Source organism: Anomaloglossus baeobatrachus, chromosome 11 (genome assembly GCF_048569485.1).
Source record: "Anomaloglossus baeobatrachus isolate aAnoBae1 chromosome 11, aAnoBae1.hap1, whole genome shotgun sequence".
NCBI lineage: Eukaryota > Metazoa > Chordata > Amphibia > Anura > Aromobatidae > Anomaloglossus > Anomaloglossus baeobatrachus.
In genome coordinates this window covers 155,621,562-155,643,607 of record NC_134363.1, presented here as the reverse complement: position 1 = coordinate 155,643,607, position 22,046 = coordinate 155,621,562, and the positions used below count along the sequence as shown (strand labels likewise).

General features: G+C 45.2%; 1 protein-coding gene across 1 annotated transcript in view; it reads left to right on the top strand.

The window, feature by feature from the left end:
* MORN1 (MORN repeat containing 1) overlaps nucleotides 1-22,046 on the top strand; it is a 519,059-nt gene that overhangs the window by 151,047 nt on the left and 345,966 nt on the right. The window contains exon 8 of the mRNA XM_075329305.1: nucleotides 11,951-12,061. Coding sequence (XP_075185420.1) covers nucleotides 11,951-12,061 — 111 coding nt within the window. The remainder of the gene's footprint in view (nucleotides 1-11,950; nucleotides 12,062-22,046) is intronic.

Sequence of the window (22,046 nt, the reverse complement as noted above, 5' to 3'; positions counted from 1 at the left end):
AAAAAGCTGATCCCCCGCTACTCCCTATCCAATATTTTCCGGGTTCCCCGCCAGTCTCTACTTCCTGGTCACTTTCAGTACACTCCTCAGTCAGTGGTGATCTGTCCTCATTCAGTGATTGGCTGTTGCTGGTCACCTGGTTTTGTGTTGACTCTGTTCTCAGTCAGTGATTGGCTGCAGCTGGTCACATGTTTTGTGTTGATTCTTTTCTCAGTCATTGAATGGCTGCAGCTGGTCACGTGTTTTTGTGTTGATTCTTTTCTCAGTCAGTGATTGGCTGCAGCTGGTCATGTGTTTTTGTGTTGATTCTGTTCTCAATCAGTGATTGGCTGCAGCTGGTCATGTGTTTTTGTGTTGACTCTGTTCTCAGTCAGTGATTGGCTGCAGCTGTTCACGTGTTTTTGTGTTGATTCTTTTCTCAGTCATTGGTTGCGGCTGGTCATGTGTTTTTGTGTTGATTCTGTTCTCAGTCAGTGATTGGCTGCAGCTGGTCACGTGTTTTTGTGTTGATTCTTTTCTCAGTCAGTGATTGGCTGCGGCTGGTCACATGTTTTTGTGTTGATTCTGTTCTCAGTCAGTGATTGGCTGCAGCTGGTCACATGTTTTTGAGTTGATTCTATTCTCAGTCAGTGATTGGCTGCAGCTGGGCTTATGTTTTTGTGTTGATTCTTTTCTCAGTCATTCAATGGCTGCAGCTGGTCATGTGTTTTTTTATTTGATTCAGTTCTCAGTCAGTGATTGGCTGCAGCTGGTCATGTGGTTTTGTGTTAATTCTATCCTAAGTCAGTGATTGGCTGCAGCTGGTCATGTGTTTTTGTGTTGATTCTGTTCTCAGTCAGTGATTGGCAGCAGCTGGTCATGTGTTTTTGTGTTGATTCTGTCCTCAGTCAGTGATTGGCTGCAGCTGGTCATGTGTTTTTGTGTTGATTCTGTTCTCAGTCAGTGATTGGCTGCAGCTGGTCATGTGTTTTTGTGTTGATTCTGTTCTCAGTCATTGAATGGCTGCAGCTGGTCACATGTTTTTGAGTTAATTCTGTCCTCAGTCAGTGATTGGCTGCAGCTAGTCATGTGCTTTTGTGTTGATTCTGTTCTCAGTCAGTGATTGGCTGTAGCTGGTCACATGTTTTTGTGTTGATTCTGTCCTCAGTCAGTGATTGGCTGTAGCTGGTCACATGTTTTTGTGTTGATTCTGTCCTCAGTCAGTGATTGGCTGCAGCTGGTCATGTGTTTTTGTGTTGAGATATCATCACTGTAGCATGGAATAGAAATCGTCAGGAGACTGAAAATAATCAGAACGTAAGTATAAAGGGGGCTTTACACGCAACGACATCGCTAACAAGATGTCGTTGGGGTCATGGAATTCATGACTCACATCCGGCCTCGTTAGCGACGTTGTTGCGTGTGACTCGTGCGAGCGACCGCTAATGATCCAAAATACTCACCACATTGTTGATCGTTGACACGTCGTTCATTTTCACAATGTCGTTGATCTTCTGGGACGCAGGTTGTTCATCGTTCCTGAGGCAGCACACATCGCTACGTGTGACACCCCGGGAACGACGAACAACAGCTTTCCTACGTCCTCCGGCAACAAGGTGGGCGTGACTTTCATGCGGCCGCTCATCTCCGCCCCTCCACTTCTATTGGACGCCTGGCGTGTGACGTCGCTGTGACGCCGCACAAACCTCCCCCTTAGAAAAGAGGTTGTTCGCCAGCCACAGCGGCGTCGCTAGGAAGGTAAGTCCGTGTGACGCAGCGATGTGCCCGTGACGCACAAACGACGGGGGCGGGTGCAATCGCTAGCGATGTCGCAGCATGTAAAGCGCCCTTTAGTCTGAAGTGGACAACCCCTTTAAAAACCCCACGACTCCAGCACCGATATTAATTTTAAAGAAAACCTATCACCATAAATAGGCATTTTTTTTAACCTGGTGTAAATGCTGCGGTTCTCCTGAATCTGCTGTTGGTTTTCTTTTATTCCTGCGCCTCTCCATTCCTGACATATGTCCCCTTTTCCTAGTATTTTTAGCTGGTCCTCAACTCTTCTCCGTGGGTGTCTTCATGAAGACCACGCCCAGTTGGCTAAAGAGACTATATTTTTATACAAGGAAGAGGGGGCCATATCGGTACACAATTAGAATGACCTTATGGGAACCTGTCACCTCTGAAATAGCTTTTTACTTGTAGGTATATGCAGTGGTGTAATTAGAGTTCAATGGGCCCTGGTGGAAAATTTGAACCTGCCCCGCCTTTATTTTGGTCAGATGCATGTATACATTTAGCATTCTAAATCCTATAAAGGCATATGAGTTGCCCCTCCCCCCACCACACTCTTGTAATGTTCCCCATCCTGGGCTTCTTCCTTGTAAATATGTCCCCTATCCTGGTATATATGCCCCCATCCTAGTATATATGTTCCCCATTCTACCCACATCCTGGTGTATATATAACCCCATCCTGGTAAAAATGTCCCCATCCTGGTATATATGTTCTCATCCTGGACCCCCTTCTAGTATCTACTGTCTTTCTCCTGGTATCTACTGTCCCCCTTCTGGTATCTACTGTCCCCCTCCTGGGGCCCTCCTGGTGAAAACTGTCCCCCCTGCTGGGCTCCTCCTGGAATATATGTCCCCGTCTTGGTATACAGTCAGGGCCAGAAATATTTGGACAGTGACACAAGTTTTGTTATTTTAGCTGTTTACAAAAACATGTTCAGAAATACAATTATATATATAATATGGGCTGAAAGTGCACACTCCCAGCTGCAATATGAGAGTTTTCACATCCAAATCGGAGAAAGGGTTTAGGAATCATAGCTCTGTAATGCATAGCCTCCTCTTTTTCAAGGGACCAAAAGTAATTGGACAAGGGAGTCTAAGGGCTGCAATTAACTCTGAAGGCGTCTCCCTCGTTAACCTGTAATCAATGAAGTAGTTAAAAGGTCTGGGGTTGATTACAGGTGTGTGGTTTTGCATTTGGAAGCTGTTGCTGTGACCAGACAACATGCGGTCTAAGGAACTCTCAATTGAGGTGAAGCAGAACATCCTGAGGCTGAAAAAAAATAAAAAATCCATCAGAGAGATAGCAGACATGCTTGGAGTAGCAAAATCAACAGTCGGGTACATTCTGAGAAAAAAAGGAATTGACTGGTGAGCTTGGGAACTCAAAAAGGCCTGGGCGTCCACGGATGACAACAGTGGTGGATGATCGCCGCATACTTTCTTTGGTGAAGAAGAACCCGTTCACAACATCAACTGAAGTCCAGAACACTCTCAGTGAAGTAGGTGTATCTGTCTCTAAGTCAACAGTAAAGAGAAGACTCCATGAAAGTAAATACAAAGGGTTCACATCTAGATGCAAACCATTCATCAATTCCAAAAATAGACAGGCCAGAGTTACATTTGCTGAAAAACACCTCATGAAGCCAGCTCAGTTCTGGAAAAGTATTCTATGGACAGATGAGACAAAGATCAACCTGTACCAGAATGATGGGAAGAAAAAAGTTTGGAGAAGAAAGGGAACGGCACATGATCCAAGGCACACCACATCCTCTGTAAAACATGGTGGAGGCAACGTGATGGCATGGGCATGCATGGCTTTCAATGGCACTGGGTCACTTGTGTTTATTGATGACATAACAGCAGACAAGAGTAGCCGGATGAATTCTGAAGTGTACCGGGATATACTTTCAGCCCAGATTCAGCCAAATGCCGCAAAGTTGATTGGACGGCGCTTCATAGTACAGATGGACAGTGACCCCAAGCATACAGCCAAAGCTACCCAGGAGTTCATGAGTGCAAAAAAGTGGAACATTCTGCAATGGCCAAGTCAATCACCAGATCTTAACCCAATTGAGCATGCATTTCATTTGCTCAAATCCAGACTTAAGACGGAAAGACCCACAAACAAGCAAGACCTGAAGGCTGCGGCTGTAAAGGCCTGGCAAAGCATTAAAGGCCCCGTCACACTAAGCAACATCGCTAGCAACATCGCTGCTAACGAACAACTTTTGTGACGTTGCTAGCGATGTTGCTGTGTGTGACATCCAGCAACAACCTGGCCCCTGCTGTGAAGTCGTTGGTTGTTGCTGAATGTCCTGGGCCATTTTTTAGTTGTTGCTGTCCCGCTGTGAAGCACAGATCGCTGTGTGTGACAGCGAGACAGCAACAACTAAATGTGCAGGCAGCAGGAGCCGGCTTCTGCGGAGGCTGGTAACCAATGTAAACATCGGGTAACCAAGAAGCCCTGTCCTTGGTTACCCGATATTTACCTTTGTTACCAGCCTCCGCCGCTCTCACTGTCAGTGCCGGCTCCTGCTCTGTGCACATGTAGCTGCAGCACACATCGGGTTAATTAACCCGATGTGTGCTGTAACTAGGAGAGCAAGGAGCCAGCGCTAAGCATTGTGCGCTGCTCCCTGCTCTGTGCACATGTAGCTGCAGCACACATCGGGTTAATTAACCCGATGTGTGCTGTAACTAGGAGAACAAGGAGCCAGCGCTAAGCAGTGTGCGCTGCTCCCTGCTCTGTGCACATGTAGCTGCAGCACACATCGGGTTAATTAACCCGATGTGTGCTGTAACTAGGAGAGCAAGGAGCCAGCGCTAAGCATTGTGCGCTGCTCCCTGCTCTGTGCACATTTAGCTGCAGCACACATCGGGTAATTAACTCGATGTGTGCTGTAACTAGGAGAGCAGGGAGCCAGCGCTCAGTGTGCGCTGCTCCCTGCTCTCTGCACGTGTAGCTCCGTGCGGTGGTAACCAAGGTAAATATAGGGTTGGTTACCCGATATTTACCTTAGTTACCAAGCGCAGCATCTTCCACGCGGCGCTGGGGGCTGGTCACTGGTTGCTGGTGAGCTCACCAGCAACTTGTGTAGCGACGCTCCAGCGATCCCTGCCAGGTCAGGTTGCTGGTGGGATCGCTGGAGCGTCGCAGTGTGACATCTCACCAGCAACCTCCTAGCAACTTACCAGCGATCCCTATCGTTGTTGGGATCGCTGGTAAGTTGCTTAGTGTGACTGGACCTTAAGAAGGAGGAAACCCAGCGTTTGGTGATGTCCATGGGTTCCAGACTTAAGGCAGTGATTGCCTCCAAAGGATTCGCAACAAAATATTGAAAATAAAAATATTTTGTTTGGGTTTGGTTTATTTGTCCAATTACTTTTGACCTCCTAAAATGTGGAGTGTTTGTAAAGAAATGTGACAATTCCTACAATTTCTATCAGATATTTTTGTTCAAACCTTCAAATTAAACGTTACAATCTGCACTTGAATTCTGTTGTAGAGGTTTCATTTCAAATCCAATGTGGTGGCATGCAGAGCCCAACTCGCCAAAATTGTGTCACTGTCCAAAGATTTCTGGACCTAACTGTATATGTCTTCAATTGGTCTGTTGCAAAAAACACACACACTGTACCCCCAGTCCTGGTTGCGGTTGTGATCCCTGCGACCGCCATCGTTCCGCCCCTAGGTATAGGGTTAATCTGCAGGCTAATAGTGCTACAATGCTGCCCAGCCACATTAATGGAAGAGAGAGTGAACTTTGATTGACAGCTTGTGGTGCAGAGCATATATGCAGAACAAGCTGTCAATCAAAATGCCATGAACTTCTCATTTAAGTTCATGAAGGCCTGACTTTAATTTGGCCTTTAGTTCAGAGGAGGTAGTCTGACTTCTACATTTTCTCTCTGCTGTCTGTTGTGTAGTGTAATCCTCCTCTAACAGCAGAAATGCCCAGAAGTGCTGGCAGGTCTTTGTCTCTGCTCCTGCTCCCCTACAGACATAACAGAGAAGTGGGTTTTATATAATTCAATCAAGATGTTATTGTCACGGGAATGATGGGTAACTAAGTAGGGGCACCTAGACTGGCCCTTAGACTGGGGACCCTGCTTGTCCCATATCCCAGAGGTACACTCGATGGTAGCAAAGTCTGGACCACCAGCGTGACCCTAACTCCTGTCCGTATCCTGGTCTAACAACCCCTTTCCCCCACTCGTGGGAAGAGCTGGTACCAAAGTAACAATACCCACAAATAACGCAGACAGGGGTGAACCCAAACACATACACACTGCAATTAGACACACGGGAGAGACAACATGTGCACAGGAAAAAATAAGAGGCAGGGAGGAAATAAACTGACTGACAACAGGGATATTTCCACACCACATATCATACAACTGATCACACGCTAAGACCAGAATCACTGGAGCTATTATTGATAATGAGGAACCGGATCCAACACCATATAAAGGGCGGCTGTGAGTGGTTATTAGCAACCTGAGCTCCTAGCAGCAGTTTACAAGCTAGCTGGGATTAACTCCTGCTGGACTGATGAGCAGTGAACATGAAACAGCCGACGCCCGGCTCTGGCTGAACAACTAATAGACATCAGGTTGCCGATTAGCTATTATTGACGATGAGGAAATGGATCCAGCACCATATAAAAGGCGGCTGTGTATGGTTATTAGCAAGCTGACCTCCTAGCAGCAGTTTACAAGCCAGCAGGAAATAACTCCTGCTGGACTGATGACCAGAGAACATAAAACAGCCGACGCCTGGCTCTGGCTGAACAACTAATAGACATAAGGTTGCCTGTCAGCTATTATTGACGATGAGGAACTGGATCCAGCATCATATAAAAGGCAGCTGTGTATGGTTATTAGAAAGCTGACCTCCTAGCAGCAGTTTACAAGCCAGCAGGAAATAACTCCTGCTGGACTGATGACCAGAGAACATAAAACAGCCGACGCCTGGCTCTGGCTGAACAACTAATAGACATAAGGTTGCCTGTCAGCTATTATTGACGATGAGGAACTGGATCCAGCATCATATAAAAGGCGGCTGTGTATGGTTATTAGAAAGCTGACCTCCTAGCAGCAGTTTACAAGCCAGCAGGAATTAACTCCTGCTTGACTGATGACCAGAGAACATAAAACAGCCGACGCCCAGCTCTGGCTGAACAATTAATAGACATCAGCTTGCCTGTCAGACTCTGCAGTGTGCACAGAGTCCTATGCCGCCATGACACCTAGCGAGTGCAGAGCAAAACATTGCATGACAATTAGACAATGGCATGAGCATTGCATGCTGGCAAGTAAGGTAAAGAAAGTTCCAGCACCTATAATGCTAGTAGAGATGAGAAAATAAATTCAAGGCAAATTGAATTCATTTTGAATATTTCTAATTTGTTTTGCAAAATAGCGATTGGTCAGACGCCAATTTGCTAAATTCTAAAGGAACGGGCAACACAACTCATGATGCCACATAAGGTCTGGTCAGTGACAAAGACCTCACATCTTGTAATGACATTGTGAAGACTATTCAGCGCGGAAGATACTGAAAGACGGAGTTGGACTCAAGACCCGACTGTTCCGGAGTAAGGCTGAGCAGTGGGAGAAGTGACGGCCGCTGCGAGGGGAGGATCATTTTTTATGTTACTTTTAACCTATGTAATTATGATGCTTTGGTGTCTGGAGAACATAATAAGGCACATGCATTGCACGTAGAATAAATTCAATACAAACGGAATTTCCCATTCATATTTGAACAAACCTACAGAACTCCAATTTCGGAATATTCATTCATCACTAGTGCTGGAAGAATGCTGATATAAAGTAAGATCCCCTCCCCTACACGCTCAAAAGAGCCTGTGGCAAATTACAGGCTGTGAGAATTGGGATATTTCCTAGACATATTAGATTCGTATATGCAATGGAAGATGAATTTTGGGAGATTCAGTTACTAATAGTGCTGACAGAATGCCAATACAGAGGAAACATCCCCACAAAAAAAAAAGCTCAGGGCAAGTTGCAAAGCATGACAAATTGGGATCATGTCTGGACATATTAGACTGGTGTATGCATATATGCCAGACAGGAGGAATGTCATCAGATTCCCTCATTACTAGTGCTGGCAGATTGCACCCTCACTCATAAAGAACCTATGGCATGTTACAAAAAATGAGAAAATGTGGTAATTTTTGGACACATTAGACTGATATGTGCACCGAAAGAGAAATTTCACCCAATCCCCTCATTATTATTAGTGCTGCCAGAATATTGATAGAGGAAGAACCCGTACTGAAAAAATAGCCTATGGCAAGTTACACAGATTGAGAATTGGGATAGTTCCTGCACATATTGGACTAGTAGATGCACCTAAAGAGGTTTTGGGATAGTTCCTGCCCATATTAGGCTGGAAGAGGTTTTGGTATACGTCCTGCACATATTAGGCTGGTAGATGCACCTGCAAAGGTTTTGGGATACCTCCTTCATATATTAGGCTTGTAGATGCACTTACAGAGGTTTTGGGACAGTTCCTGCCCATGTTAAGCTGGAAGAGGTTTGGGGATAGTTTCTGCACATATTAGGCTGGTAGATGCACCTGCAGAGGTTTTGGGCTAGTTCCTGCACACATTAGGCTGGTAGATGCACCTGCAGAGGTTTTGGGCTAGTTCCTGCACACATTAGGCTGGTAGATGCACCTGCAGAGGTTTTGGGCTAGTTCCTGCACACATTAGGCTGGTAGATGTACCTGCAGAGGTTTTGGGATAGTTCCTGCATACATTAGGCTGGAAGAGGTTTGGGGATAGTTCCTGCACATATTAGGCTGGTAGATGTACCTGCAGAGGTTTTAGGATAGTTCCTGCACACATTAGGCTGGAAGACGTTTTTGGCTAGTTCCTGCACACATTAGGCTGGTAGATGTACCTGCAGAGGTTTTGGGCTAGTTCCTGCACACATTAGGCTGGTAGATGTACCTGCAGAGGTTTTGGGCTAGTTCCTGCACATATTAGGCCGGTAGATGCACCTGCAGAGGTTTTGGGCTAGTTCCTGCACACATTAGGCTGGAAGACGTTTTTGGCTAGTTCCTGCACACATTAGGCTGGTAGATGTACCTGCAGAGGTTTTGGGCTAGTTCCTGCACACATTAGGCTGGTAGATGTACCTGCAGAGGTTTTGGGCTAGTTCCTGCACATATTAGGCCGGTAGATGCACCTGCAGAGGTTTTGGGCTAGTTCCTGCACACATTAGGCTGGAAGACGTTTTTGGCTAGTTCCTGCACACATTAGGCTGGTAGATGTACCTGCAGAGGTTTTGGGCTAGTTCCTGCACACATTAGGCTGGTAGATGTACCTGCAGAGGTTTTGGGCTAGTTCCTGCACATATTAGGCCGGTAGATGCACCTGCAGAGGTTTTGGGATAGTTCCTGCACACATTAGGCTGGAAGAGGTTTTGGGATAGTCCTTGCACTTATTAGGCCGGTAGATGCACCTGCAGATTATAGTGAAAGCACAGGTATGCATCACAATATCTTCCCTGTAGCTTTTGCAGCTGGAATCTTTAGCCAGACCTCCGGATCCCATGGGGAAAATAATAGTTATTGCATTATTGGCCAATCAGTCCGGGAGTGGTTTGCTCCTGAGCGCGGGGTTATCCCGTTACCCTCGGCCAGTACCTAGCATACCTCACTATTTCATATATATGTCTACAAGTTTCCTGGGACTATAAAGCTTCCAGTAGAGCGGACCCTTCACAGCCGCCCTTACACTCTTCACTAAACCTCCACAATGTAACAGTTCCTGCCTATTCCACGCAGGACACTGCAGAGTATAAATCATCCCCCGTCTTGCCCTCATTCTTTCCCTGGCTGGGGTCTGTAGCTCTCGTCACGCAGCTGACGCTCGGTTTCTGCAGTGAGCTTCAGTTAAGCTGCATGCAACACTTCAGTCATTAATCTTGTAGATGTGACTTCTGAGTATCTCCAGATGTGGCATATTTCCCAGTGCCAGACCGTCCATCCCTCCGGAGACTGTAATGATGGTATCCCATGAGCTCGCTATCTGCACACCGCCGCAGACACAATGTGGGAGCCATGTATGACCGACTGGAAGAGTGCACAATGGGGCACATGGAAGCGTGTCCGCTCTCCGTCCGGGAAGTATGCGGAGTATGACATTGTGCATGCTTCTCATCAACTATGAAGGTCAATATGCTTCACATCATCTGTGGGAAAGGCCTGATGGCTGATTCCCGTCAGTCCCAGGTCCTCTCCCACCTGCTGCTTTATGGGGATCCTGTTACCGCGGTCCAGCCTGAGAATAGAGATGTAGATACAGGTTACCGTTCTGGGAAATGCGTACAAATGGATCCTTCCTCTACTTACGAAGGAACATGAAAATGGGAATTCTTGTGTCGCTCTACGTTGCAATTTCTTGGTCTTTTAGAGCTGCCCTTACACATAGTATTGACCTATGTCGGCAGTGTATATGAGCCTCCAATAGGTTATGTTGGGGTAGCAAAAGTTCAGGCTGTTGGGTTTCAACATGCCCAATCCTTTAATTTTCAAGGAACCCAATCTTTGGATACAGGAGTTTAGCAGCAACTTACTTCCCTCTCTTCATACATAACACATGCTTGACCTAAACAAGTGTGAGTGTGAGTGTGAGAGCTGTCGGTCTAACAGGTATCAAATGTACATGGCCAGCCTAAGGTCATAACTGTCACAGCACAGACTTGTTTGTGTCCCCTGTCTCTTCTTTAGAACTTAGTGGGGTTGACTAAGCACTCATCCCATCCATTCCTTACCTAGGGCCCTATGCAGGGTAATCCAGGGCGAGGTATCTTGCTTGGTGCATAGGTGCGGAACCTATCTACTGTGATCAGGGGAGCCAGGGCCCGGTATGCTACTCGGCGCATAGGTGCAGAACGTGTTTACTGTGATCAGGGGAGCCAGGGCCCAATATCCTACTCGGCGCATAGGTGCGGAACGTGTTTACTGTGATCAGGGGAGCCAGGGCCCGGCATCCTGATTGGTGCACAGGTGCGGAACCTATCTACTGTGATCAGGTAAGCAAGGGCCTGGTAACCTGCTTGACGCACGGGTGTGGAACCTATCTACTGTGATCAGGGGAGCCAGGGCCCGGTATCCTGCTCGGCACATAGCTGTAGAACCTATCTAGGGCGTTGAGGGAAGCCAGGGGCCAGCGGAAGGTTTGGTCAGGGATCACCATCTCCCCTTCTCTAGACACAGGGTTTCCCACTTCCATTCCCTTTCGCTTGGTACTTCCCCATACCTAGCCCGACAGGGAAAGAGTTGATTGGTGGGGCAAGGTGTCAAACCCATACCGATCTGGCATTGACTAGGACTAGTGAGAGGGAAGATGGACACCTCCTTCACTTACCTGCCACTGTAACATGTACTCCTAGCCAGTCCCTATGCAGGTTTCTCCCCTGTCGCCGAGCAGCAACCTGAAGCCCTGAAAAGATCTTACAATAGTCCCTGGCTAGTGAGTGGGCAGGTGAGAGATGCTAGCCCCACCGCTGCACTAGAATAAAACACTGGGGAAGCAAGACAAGATAGGCATTCAATATAAAAATACTGGACAGCCCCTTTAATTTATCCATGTATTTGTGCCAATTGTTGGCGTGAATTTCACTATTGTATCTTAGGGTATTTCTCCTTTCTTAGGGGCAAATGATCTGTACAATGACTTCCAGAATAGGATTTAGATTACTGCAGTATTCTTTATTTCTCCTATGTCATTTATTACAAATATCAGCAGATAAAAGAAACCCTGTGAAGCCGGAGCTTACAATCTGAGCCGCCGCACTGAGACATGGGTTAGCAGCGCTTGTTTTGTACACCGCACCAGGCACACGGGACAGGAGTATAAAATAATGATCTATGGCCGAATCAATTATTAAATTATATTCCAGTGTAAAAGGAATTTTTATTACAAGCTTCCTTCTGCTTTGTCATTTTCTATTAAGTCCCAACTAAAATTCTACTTTATTGCCCGTGTCCATGAAGCATCGCGTTCTGCGCGTATCGCCGGTGCTTTATTTTAACCTGGAAATAAAGTTTGGTGAAGTTCTGAAAATGTCTTGTTATATTTTCTTTATACCTTTTTGCTGTTGTTTTATATCTGCCATAAATATTATTTTAGATGTTGCAACGAAGATCACTATCTTAGGAGAAGAAACCTTAGAAGTTGTCCTTGGATCGCTTGCCACTTTCCATGTACAGCTGAGGAAGGAAAATGGTGACATCACTGAAAGTAAGGAGTCCGTATCGAGTCCTTCTCCTTCTTCTTCTTCTTCTCCTCTCTTCTTCTTCTTCTTCTCCTCTCTTCTTCTTCTTCTTCTTCTTCTCCTCCTCTCTTCTTCTCCTTCTCCTTCTCCTTCTTCTTCTCTACTTCTCCTTCTTCTTCCTTCTTCTTCCTTCTTCTTCCTCCTTCTTCTTCATCTTCATCTTCATCTTCTTCCTCCTTCTTCCCCTTCTTCCTTCTTCCTTCTTCTTCCTTCTTCTTCCTTCTTCTTCTTCCTTCTTCTTCTTCCTTCTTCTTCATTCTTCTTCCTTCTTCTTCCTTCTTCTTCTTCCTTCTTCTTCTTCCTTCTTCTTCTTCCTTCTTTTTCCTCCTTCTTCTTCCTCCTTCTTCTTCCTCCTTCTTCTTCCTCCTTCTTCTTCCTCCTTCTTCTTCCTCCTTCTTTTTCCTCCTTCTTCTTCTTCTTCTTCTTTCTTCTTCTTCCTTCTTCTTCTTCTTCCTTCTTCTTCTTCCTTCTTTTTCCTCCTTCTTCTTCTTCTTCTTCTTCTTCTTTCTTCTTCTTCCTTCTTCTTCTTCATGCAAATTTAAGCCTAAAAGTTTGAGGGTTCCAATGAGCAGATATAATACTGTGTTTCCCCGAAAATAAAACAGGGTCTTATATTATTTTTTGCTCTAGGGCTGTTATATATTTTCCCATGAACAATAATCCACATTTATTCTTCAACAAAAAAAAAAATCAACATTTATTCAAATCTAATCCCGTCATCACATTCTGGAACATCAACATTTTGTGTTACTCCTATTACTGGGTCAGATGCACATTTTCTTATCTGATTTGCTATTCTCAATCCTATAGTGGTGGGTACATGCCATATTTACTATGGTTTAAATTACCTGCTTACATTTATCATTCCCTATGTACTGCTACGTTTACCCCCAAAAGAAAGCAGAGACCCGTTAAAAGAATCGCACTTACCAGACCCCAAGGAAATAGAGTTGGCAAGTGAATGGGCTCTCACATACAAATATGCATCACTGTCAAGTCCCCGTGCGTTGTACAGTGGTTGGCTCCCCCTGGTGACTGGAAGCAGTATCACTTGCGCGGAGTGATCCTGGTACCCGATCTGTGTGTGAGAGCTGCAGTGCAATGCAGTTGGAATGGCGAGGGACCTGACTGTGACACAGATCTCTGTGTGAGAGCCCATCCACCATCAGCAATTCCCAACTGTAATTGCTTGGGGTCTGGTGAGTGCAATATTTTTTTCTTTGGGGGGTGGCTTCTTTCTTTTGGTGGTGTCTGCTTTCTTTTGGAGATGTCTGCTTTCTATTGAGGGTGTCCTCTTTTTCTTTTAGTGGTGTCTGCTTTCTTTTGGGGCTGTCTGCTTTCTTTTGGGGGTGTCTTTCTTCAGGGGATGTCTTCTTTCTTTTGGGGGTGTCTGCTTTCTTTTGGGGGTGTCTGCTTTCTTTTGGGGATGTCTGCTTTCTTTTGGGGATATCTGCTTTCTTTTGGGGATGTCTGCTTTCTTTTGGGGGTGTCTGCTTTCTCTTGGGGGTGTCTTCTTTTTTGATGAAGTGTCCTGTTGTACTCTTTTTTACTTTACTTTACTTTTTTAACTTTTTTAGCTGCTTGAACGCTTCCTTATGGAACCGCAACTAGGGCTTATTTTTGAAGTCGGGCTTATATTTTATGCATACTCAAAAACAAACAAAATTCCACTAGGGTTTATTCTTGGGGTATGTCTTATTTTCAGGGAAACAGCAGGGGCTTTGCACCAGTATTGTCAGAAGCGGTCACACATTTTAGTGCTTGTCACGTGTTATTCCATTTTCCACAAGTGGGATGGACTTGGTATAGGAGGTATAACCTATTACTTTTAAATTACATCAGCATAGGGACTAAAAAAGTTAAGCATAATGTAAAAAAATAAAATAGAAATATATATAAAAAAAAAACATAAAATTTGAAGCAGTTTGTTTTTCTCCAGTTAAAAATAAAATACAAGCATATCTGGTACTGTCACGTCCATAAAACCCTACTGGATATTAAAGTGAATGTGTCACCAGGTTTTGCTCTCTCTTCTGACAGCAGCATAATGTAGAGACAGAGACCCTGATTCCAGCGATGTGTCACTTACTGAGCTGTTTGCTGTCATTTTGATACAATCAATGTTTTCCCTGCTGCAGATCTAGCAGTTATAGAGAGCTCATGAATATGCTGGACTACCTGCAGCATGCCAAGTAGTCCTGTAATGATAATGTACTGCTGATTAAACCATTATTTTATCAAAACTACCCAAAGCAGCCTAGGAGAGAGAAATGGGAGGAGAGTAGGTTATATAAAAGGAAGTGATCGAGGGAAGGAAACAGAAAAGTCCCTGGAAAGATGTACTAGTAATAACCACACCATTACAATTCTGATCCTATGGGTCACCCCCTGCAGCCGTGGCACACGGGATCTGGTCCAGATCGATCAAAGGCGTCCCCCAGGGAGAGGGCGTCTGGTGTCCGTTTCATCTGGCTGAATTCCTCACTCACTGAAAGGTCAGTGCGCCCTCAGGTAGAAGGGTATGGCTGGATGGCCTTGGGATGGTTCATGCCAGTGTGAATCGTAATGATGGAAGGAGAGGCTTAGAGGTGACAGAAAGTACCCAGGTGCCAGAGATACGGACTATTGCTAAAATATATGAGAGGAAAAGATGTAAGACACCCCTATGGGAAAAATACCGGTGCCGGCGAAGCGCGGACCGAGATGATGCGGAAGATAACGAAAAATAAAGTTGGTTTGTTTTGAGAAAAGAAACTTTGATTGGACTTTATGTGATGTCGCCTGAAACTGTTATGGAGTCCTCCTGTGTGTGTGGTGCGGCGACAGGGAGGTGAGAGGTTAACGACAGGCTGTGCTGTGACCTGTTGTCCCCCCTGCTATCTTTCCTACCACCGCTGCCTGCCCTGTACCCTCCACCACATTTGGACTGCACTTCAGCAATCTTATAGACTGTGCTGGCTTCAGAAGAGACATTTTTTAGATTTTGAAAAAAAAAAGAATAAAAAAATCCCTAAAAAACCACAGCGTAGGGGTATGTTCCCACATTGCAGATTTTCTGCACCAAAAGCTGCAACGTTTGGCAGGAAATATGGTTTTTTTTGCATTTTTTAGATGCATTTTTTATTGCTTTTGTTTGCATTCTGATAGGAAAAACGCTTGAAAAAAATCATTGTTTGGTTCAGGTTTTTTCTGCACCAAAATCTGCAGCGTATGCAGGATTCTCATAGACTTTGCTGGAGATGCGTTTTCCCTTGCAGAGTGATTAAAATCTGCAAGAAAAAACGCATTTAAAAAAAAAAAGCAAAGAAAATGCAGAGTGTGCACACAGCCTAACTCGTCCCACAACAAAACAAGTTCTAATATGCTATACCGACCAAATAATAATACAGTAGAACCTTGGTTTACAAGAACAATCCGTTCTGGGAGTGTGCTCGTAAACCAAGTTACTCGTCTAGAAAAGCAAAATTTCCCATAGGAAATCATTGAAACTCAGCCAGTTCGTTCCACAACTTGTAGTAATGTCCCATCCTGGTCCCCTATTGTGCCATTACACACACACACACACACACATACATACAAACACAGTATAATATTATATACATATATACACACACACACACATATATACATACATACACAGTATATACATATATACACATACATACAAACACAGTATAATATTATATACATATATACACACACACACACATATATATTATGCTCACCTATCCCCGTTCCCTCGGCGGCCTCTCACCTGGTTCTTGTAGTCCGCAGTTATGTGTATCGGGTAACCATCGTGACCGATGCAGGCGCTTTCGCAGTCAGCGCCTCAGCAGCAGATGTCATACGCTTGCCTCTGATTGGCCAGCATGCTGACGTCAAAGGCATGAGCTGCTTTCCTATGATTGGTCAGCGCGCTGCCTCTGAGAAGCACTGACAACGGAAGTTCCTTCATCGGTCGTGATGGTTACCGGATCCACATACCTGCGGACTACAAGAACCACGTTAGAGACCGCCGAGGGAACGGGGATAGGTGAGAATAGTGTGTGTGTGTGTGTGTGTGTGTGTGTGTGTGTTTGTGTGGACTGCAAGAGCGGGTCAGAGTGCGGTGAAAGTACGGACCCGGAAGTGTGTGCGGCGAGTATCTGCTCATACAGCAAAGCATTGCTCGTAAACCAAGTTAAAAATTTACAGCAAACTTTACTCATATAGCGAAATACTCGCGCACCAAGTTACTCGTAAGCTGAGGTTCTACTGTAATATTATGAATCTTAGAAGAAGAGTATAAAAAAAAGGAAAACGCAAAAACAAAATTTGGCTGCGTCCTTAAGGAGTTATTAAATTAAATCCATCTTACTCCAAACGCACTTTCTAATAATCCCGGCTGACGAGACGTCAGTCTTAATAAATCGTCCCTTCCCGGCCAAAAAAGCTTCTATTTTCTGTTTTGATTAATATTTTGGGCTTTATGGTAAATTTTGAGTTCGGGAGGGGGAGGTGTTACACGTCTAAAACATTTGGAGGTCAGCTGTGAAATAAATGAGTCTGATTCTGTAATATTTCACAAGTACATATAGCAGTTAATTACTTTGTGTATGCAAATTAGCCCCAGTTACAGATATACTCTACAGAGAAAATACAAGCGCCTTTCTTTTTTGAGATTATCTGTCCTAATTTACATCATTTAGCTAATTAATGTATCACATTTTCCCGTTAGTCTCCCAGAAATCATTAGAATATATTTTCTTTTCTTTTTTTTTCTTTTTTTTTCATGATTGATTCATTTTAATGAATTGTATGTGCAAAGCAGATCTTAAAAAGTGCAGACAGTGTAGAATCTACTGGGGAATGATTGTTAAAGGCGTATACAGCTCATTGTATCAATATGATCGGACCTGCTAAAGGTAACAAACTTAGATAAGAAAATATCGAAACTTCTGCTCAGTACTCATAACTAGTGATGAGCGGGCACTACCATGCTCAGGTGCTCAGTACTGGTAACTAGTGATGAGCGGCAATACTATGCTCGGGTGCTCTGTACTCGTAACTAGTGATGAGCGGACACTACCATGCTCGGGTGCTCTGTACTCGTAACTAGTGATGAGCGGGCACTACCATGCTCGGGGGCTCAGTACTGGTAACTAGTGATGAGCGAGCACTACCATGCTCGGGTGCTCAGTACTGGTAACTAGTAATGAGCGGGCACTACCATGCTCAGGTGCTCAGTACTGGTAACTAGTGATGAGCGGACACTACCATGCTCGGGTGCTCTGTACTCGTAACTAGTGATGAGAGGGCACTACCATGCTCGGGTGCACAGTACTCGTATCTAGTGATGAGCGGGCACTACCATGCTCAGGTGCTCAGTACTGGTAACTAGTGATGAGCGGGCACTACCATGCTCGGGTGCTCAGTACTCGTATCTAGTGATGAGCGGGCACTACCATGCTCAGGTGCTCAGTACTGGTAACTAGTGATGAGCGGGCAATACCATGCTCGGGTGCACAGTACTCGTATCTAGTGATGAGTGGGCACTACCATGCTCGGGTGCTCTGTACTCGTAACTAGTGATGAGCGGGCACTACCATGGTCAGGTGCTCAGTACTGGTAACTAGTGATGAGCGGGCACTACCATGCTTAGGTGCTCAGTGCTGGTAACTAGTGATGAGCGGGCACTACCATGCTCAGGTGCTCAGTACTCGTAACTAGTGATGCGCAGGCACTACCATGTTCGGGTACTTGGTACTCATAACTAGTGATGAGTGAGCACTACCATGCTCGGGTGCTCAGTACTCGTAACTAGTGATGAGCAGGCACTACCATGCTCAGGTGCTCAGTACTGGTAACTAGTGATGAGAGGGCACTACCATGCTCGGGTGCACAGTACTCGTATCTAGTGATGAGCGGGCACTACCATGCTCAGGTGCTCAGTACTGGTAACTAGTGATGAGAGGGCACTACCATGCTCGGGTGCACAGTACTCGTATCTAGTGATGAGCGGGCACTACCATGCTCAGGTGCTCAGTACTGGTAACTAGTGATGAGCGGGCAATACCATGCTCGGGTGCACAGTACTCGTATCTAGTGATGAGTGGGCACTACCTTGCTCGGGTGCTCTGTACTCGTAACTAGTGATGAGCGGGCACTACCATGGTCAGGTGCTCAGTACTGGTAACTAGTGATGAGCGGGCACTACCATGCTCAGGTGCTCAGTGCTGGTAACTAGTGATGAGCGGGCACTACCATGCTCAGGTGCTCAGTACTCGTAACTAGTGATGCGCAGGCACTACCATGCTCGGGTGCTCGGTACTCATAACTAGTGATGAGTGAGCACTACCATGCTCGGGTGCTCAGTACTCGTAACTAGTGATGAGCAGGCACTACCATGCTCGGGTGCTCGGTACTCATAACTAGTGATGAGCGAGCACTACCATGCTCGGGTGCTCGGTACTCGTAACTAGTGATGAGCGGGCACTACCATGCTCGGGTGCTCGGTACTCGTAACTAGTGATGAGCAGGCACTACCATGCTCAGGTGCTCAGTACTCGTAACTAGTGATGAGCGGGCACTACCATGCTCAGGTGCTCAGTACTCGTAACTAGTGATGAGCGGGCACTACCATGCTCGGGGGCTCAGTACTCGTAACTAGTGATGAGCGAGCACTACCATGCTCGGGTGCTCTGTACTCATAACTAGTGATGAGCGGGCACTACCATGCTCGGGTGCTCAGTACTCTTAAAGGGAATCTGTCAGGTGATTTTCTAGTACAATACTAATGTTATCTTTAAAAAAAACCTTACATTTTATTACTGTACCTTCTCCTGTTATCTTATTGTAAGTTCCGGAGAATTCAGTGTGACTTACTAACTAGTCAAGTGTATGTAAATACAAACTACATATTCACTGCTCCCCCTCCCATCTCTCAGTGCTGGTATCAGTGATAGTAAATCTGAACTGAGTTTGCACTGCTGCCCCCCCATACTCCCTCCCACCTCAAAGCAGTGATAATGAATGCACTGGGAGGTGGGTGGGGGAGCATCACATATGCAAATTGTACTGACATACACTTGACTAACCATCACAAGACACTGAATTCTCAAGAGCGTACAGCAAGATAACAAGAGAAGCTACAGCAATAAAAGCTACTGACCCTAAAAAGGTCTGCTTAAGCCCTATTTAAAGATAACATTTGAATTGTACTATTTATGAGTAATTGGAGCTCGAATACTGAGCACAGTGGCAGTCACTAGGGAACTTGAAGTGAAATAGAGGTGAAAATAAAAAGAGTAATAGGGTGATACCTGATGAAACAGGGATGATAAATGAATCTCTACATCTGGGGTGGTTTTGTGAGATACAACCACTATGTAGCTAAATGCTGCTGCAGATCCACAGGTGTAAAGACACCAAACTGAGATATGATGAGGTAGAAAGTAGTTCTTTTGTGCTGCCAATGTAGCGAAACGATTAGTCAGACTAAAATATACAGGTTTTATTTATCTATGAGTTTCGAGGCAATGTGGCCTCTTCTTCAGGATAAAACTATAATGTACAACAAGCATTGGGCAACACTTATAAATCTGCAGTTGAAAAAGACGCACCAAAAGCTGTCTTTCCTAGCACATGGCCACCTGGCTTACTGTATCCTAAATCCTCGTGTATGGACACCTTAATTGTGTACTAAATTCCAAATCATAGTATACCTTACTGCCTTAGCTCATCCAAAATGTAATTGTATGGCCACCTTATTGGCTTTTTTTTAATTCCATCGCTTATTAGAGGGCCAGCTTATTGGCTTAATTTATTCAAAATCCAAGTGCATGGTCACATTATTGTCTAAAGGCCCCGTCACACGCAGCAATATCGCTAGCGAGCGTACCCGCCCCCGTCGTTTGTGCATCACGGGCAAATCGTTGCCTGTGGCGCACAATATCGTTAGCAGTCGTGACACCGACTTACCTGCCTAGCAACGTTGCTGTTGCCGGCGAACTGCCTCCTTTCTAAGGGGGCGGTTTGTGCGGCGTCACTAAGCGGCCGGCCAATAGAAGCGGAGGGGCGGAGATGAGCTGCCGTAACATCCCGCCCACCTCCTTCCTTCCTCATTGCCGGCGGCCGCAGGTAAGCTGTAGTTCGTCGTTCCCGAGGTGTCACACGTAGCAATGTGTGCTGCGTCGAGAATGACGAACAACCTGCGTCCTCAACAATCAACGATTTTTGGAAAATGAACGATGTGTCAACGATGAACGATAAGGTGAGTATTTTCCATCGTTAACGGCCACTCGTTGGTGTCACACACAACGACGTCGCTAAAGATGCCGGATGTGCGTCATGGAATCCGTGACCCCGGCGATATATCATTAGATACGTCGCTGCGTGTGACGGGGCCTTTACTCCATCGAAAATCTTAGTGAATGGCCGCCTTAATGACTTACTCCATCCAAAATCTTAATGTATGGCTCCTTTATGGCTTTCTCTATTCAAGGCCTTTGGAATTGGCTACTGTAATGGCTTACGCCTTCCAAAATCCTACTCCAAAGCCACCTTACTTGCATACTTAATTCACAATCATAGTTCAGGGTCACCTTAATAGCTTTACTGTAACCAAAATCCTAGCGTATTTTCACCTTATTGGCGTATTAAATCCAAATACTTAATGTATGGCCACATTGGCTTATTTCATCCAGTCTCATAGCACATAGCCATCTTAGTGGCTTACTTTCTCCAAAATCTTAGTGTATGGCCATCTTAGTAGCCTACTTCATCCAAAATACTAGTGTATGGCCACCTTACTCGCCTGCTTCATCTAAATTTTTATTATATGACCACCTTATTAGCTTATTTCATCCAATCTCTTAGCACATCGCCACCTTAGCGGCTTACTTCCTCCAAAATCCTAGTATATGGCCACCTTACTAGACTACTTGCTCCAAAATCCTAGTGTATGGCCACCTTACTGGCCTACTTCATCCAAAATCCTATTGTATGGCCACCTTATTGGCCTATTTCATCTAAAATTCTAGTGTAAGGCCACCTTACTGGCCTACTTCCTCCAAAATCCTAGTGTATGGCCACTTTACTGGTCTACTTCCTCTAAAATCATAGTGTATGGCCACCTTACTGGCCTACTTCATCCAGCACATGGCCATCTTAGTGGCTTACTTTCTCCAAAATCTTAGTGTATGGCCATCTTACTTGCTTTCTTCATCCAAAATCCTAGTGTATGTCCACCTTACTGGCCTACTTCATCCAAAATCCTAGTGTACGGCCATCTTAATGGCCTACTTCATCCAAAATCCTAGTATATGGCCACCTTACTCACCTGCTCCATCCAAATTCTTATTGTATAGTCACCTTATTAGCTTATTTCATCCAATCTCTTAGCACATGGCCACCTTAGTGGCTTACGTTATTCAAAATCCTAGTGTATGGCCACCTTACTGGTCTACTTCCTCCAAATTGCTAGTGTATGTCCACCTTACTGGCGTACTTCCTCCAAAATCCTACTGTATGGCCACCTTACCGGCCTGCTTCATCAAATTCTTATTGTATAGCCACCTTATTAGCTTATTTCATCCACTCTCCTAGCACAGAGCCACCTTAGTGCCTTACTGTCTACAAAATCCTAGTGTATGGCCACCTTACTAGCCTACTTCATCCTAATTCTTATTGTATGGCCACCTAATTGGCTTATTTAATCCAATCTTCTAACACATGGCCACCTAAGTGGCTTACTTCATCCAAAATCCTAGTGTATGGCCACCTTACTGGCCTACTTCGTCCTAATTCTTTTTGTATGGCCACATAATCGTCCAATCTCCTAGCACATGGCCAACTTAGTGGATACTTCATCGAAAAACATAGTGTATGGCCACCTTAGTGGCCTACTTCATCCTAATTCTTATGGTATGGCCACCTAATTAGCTTATTTCGTCCAATCTCCTAGCACATGAC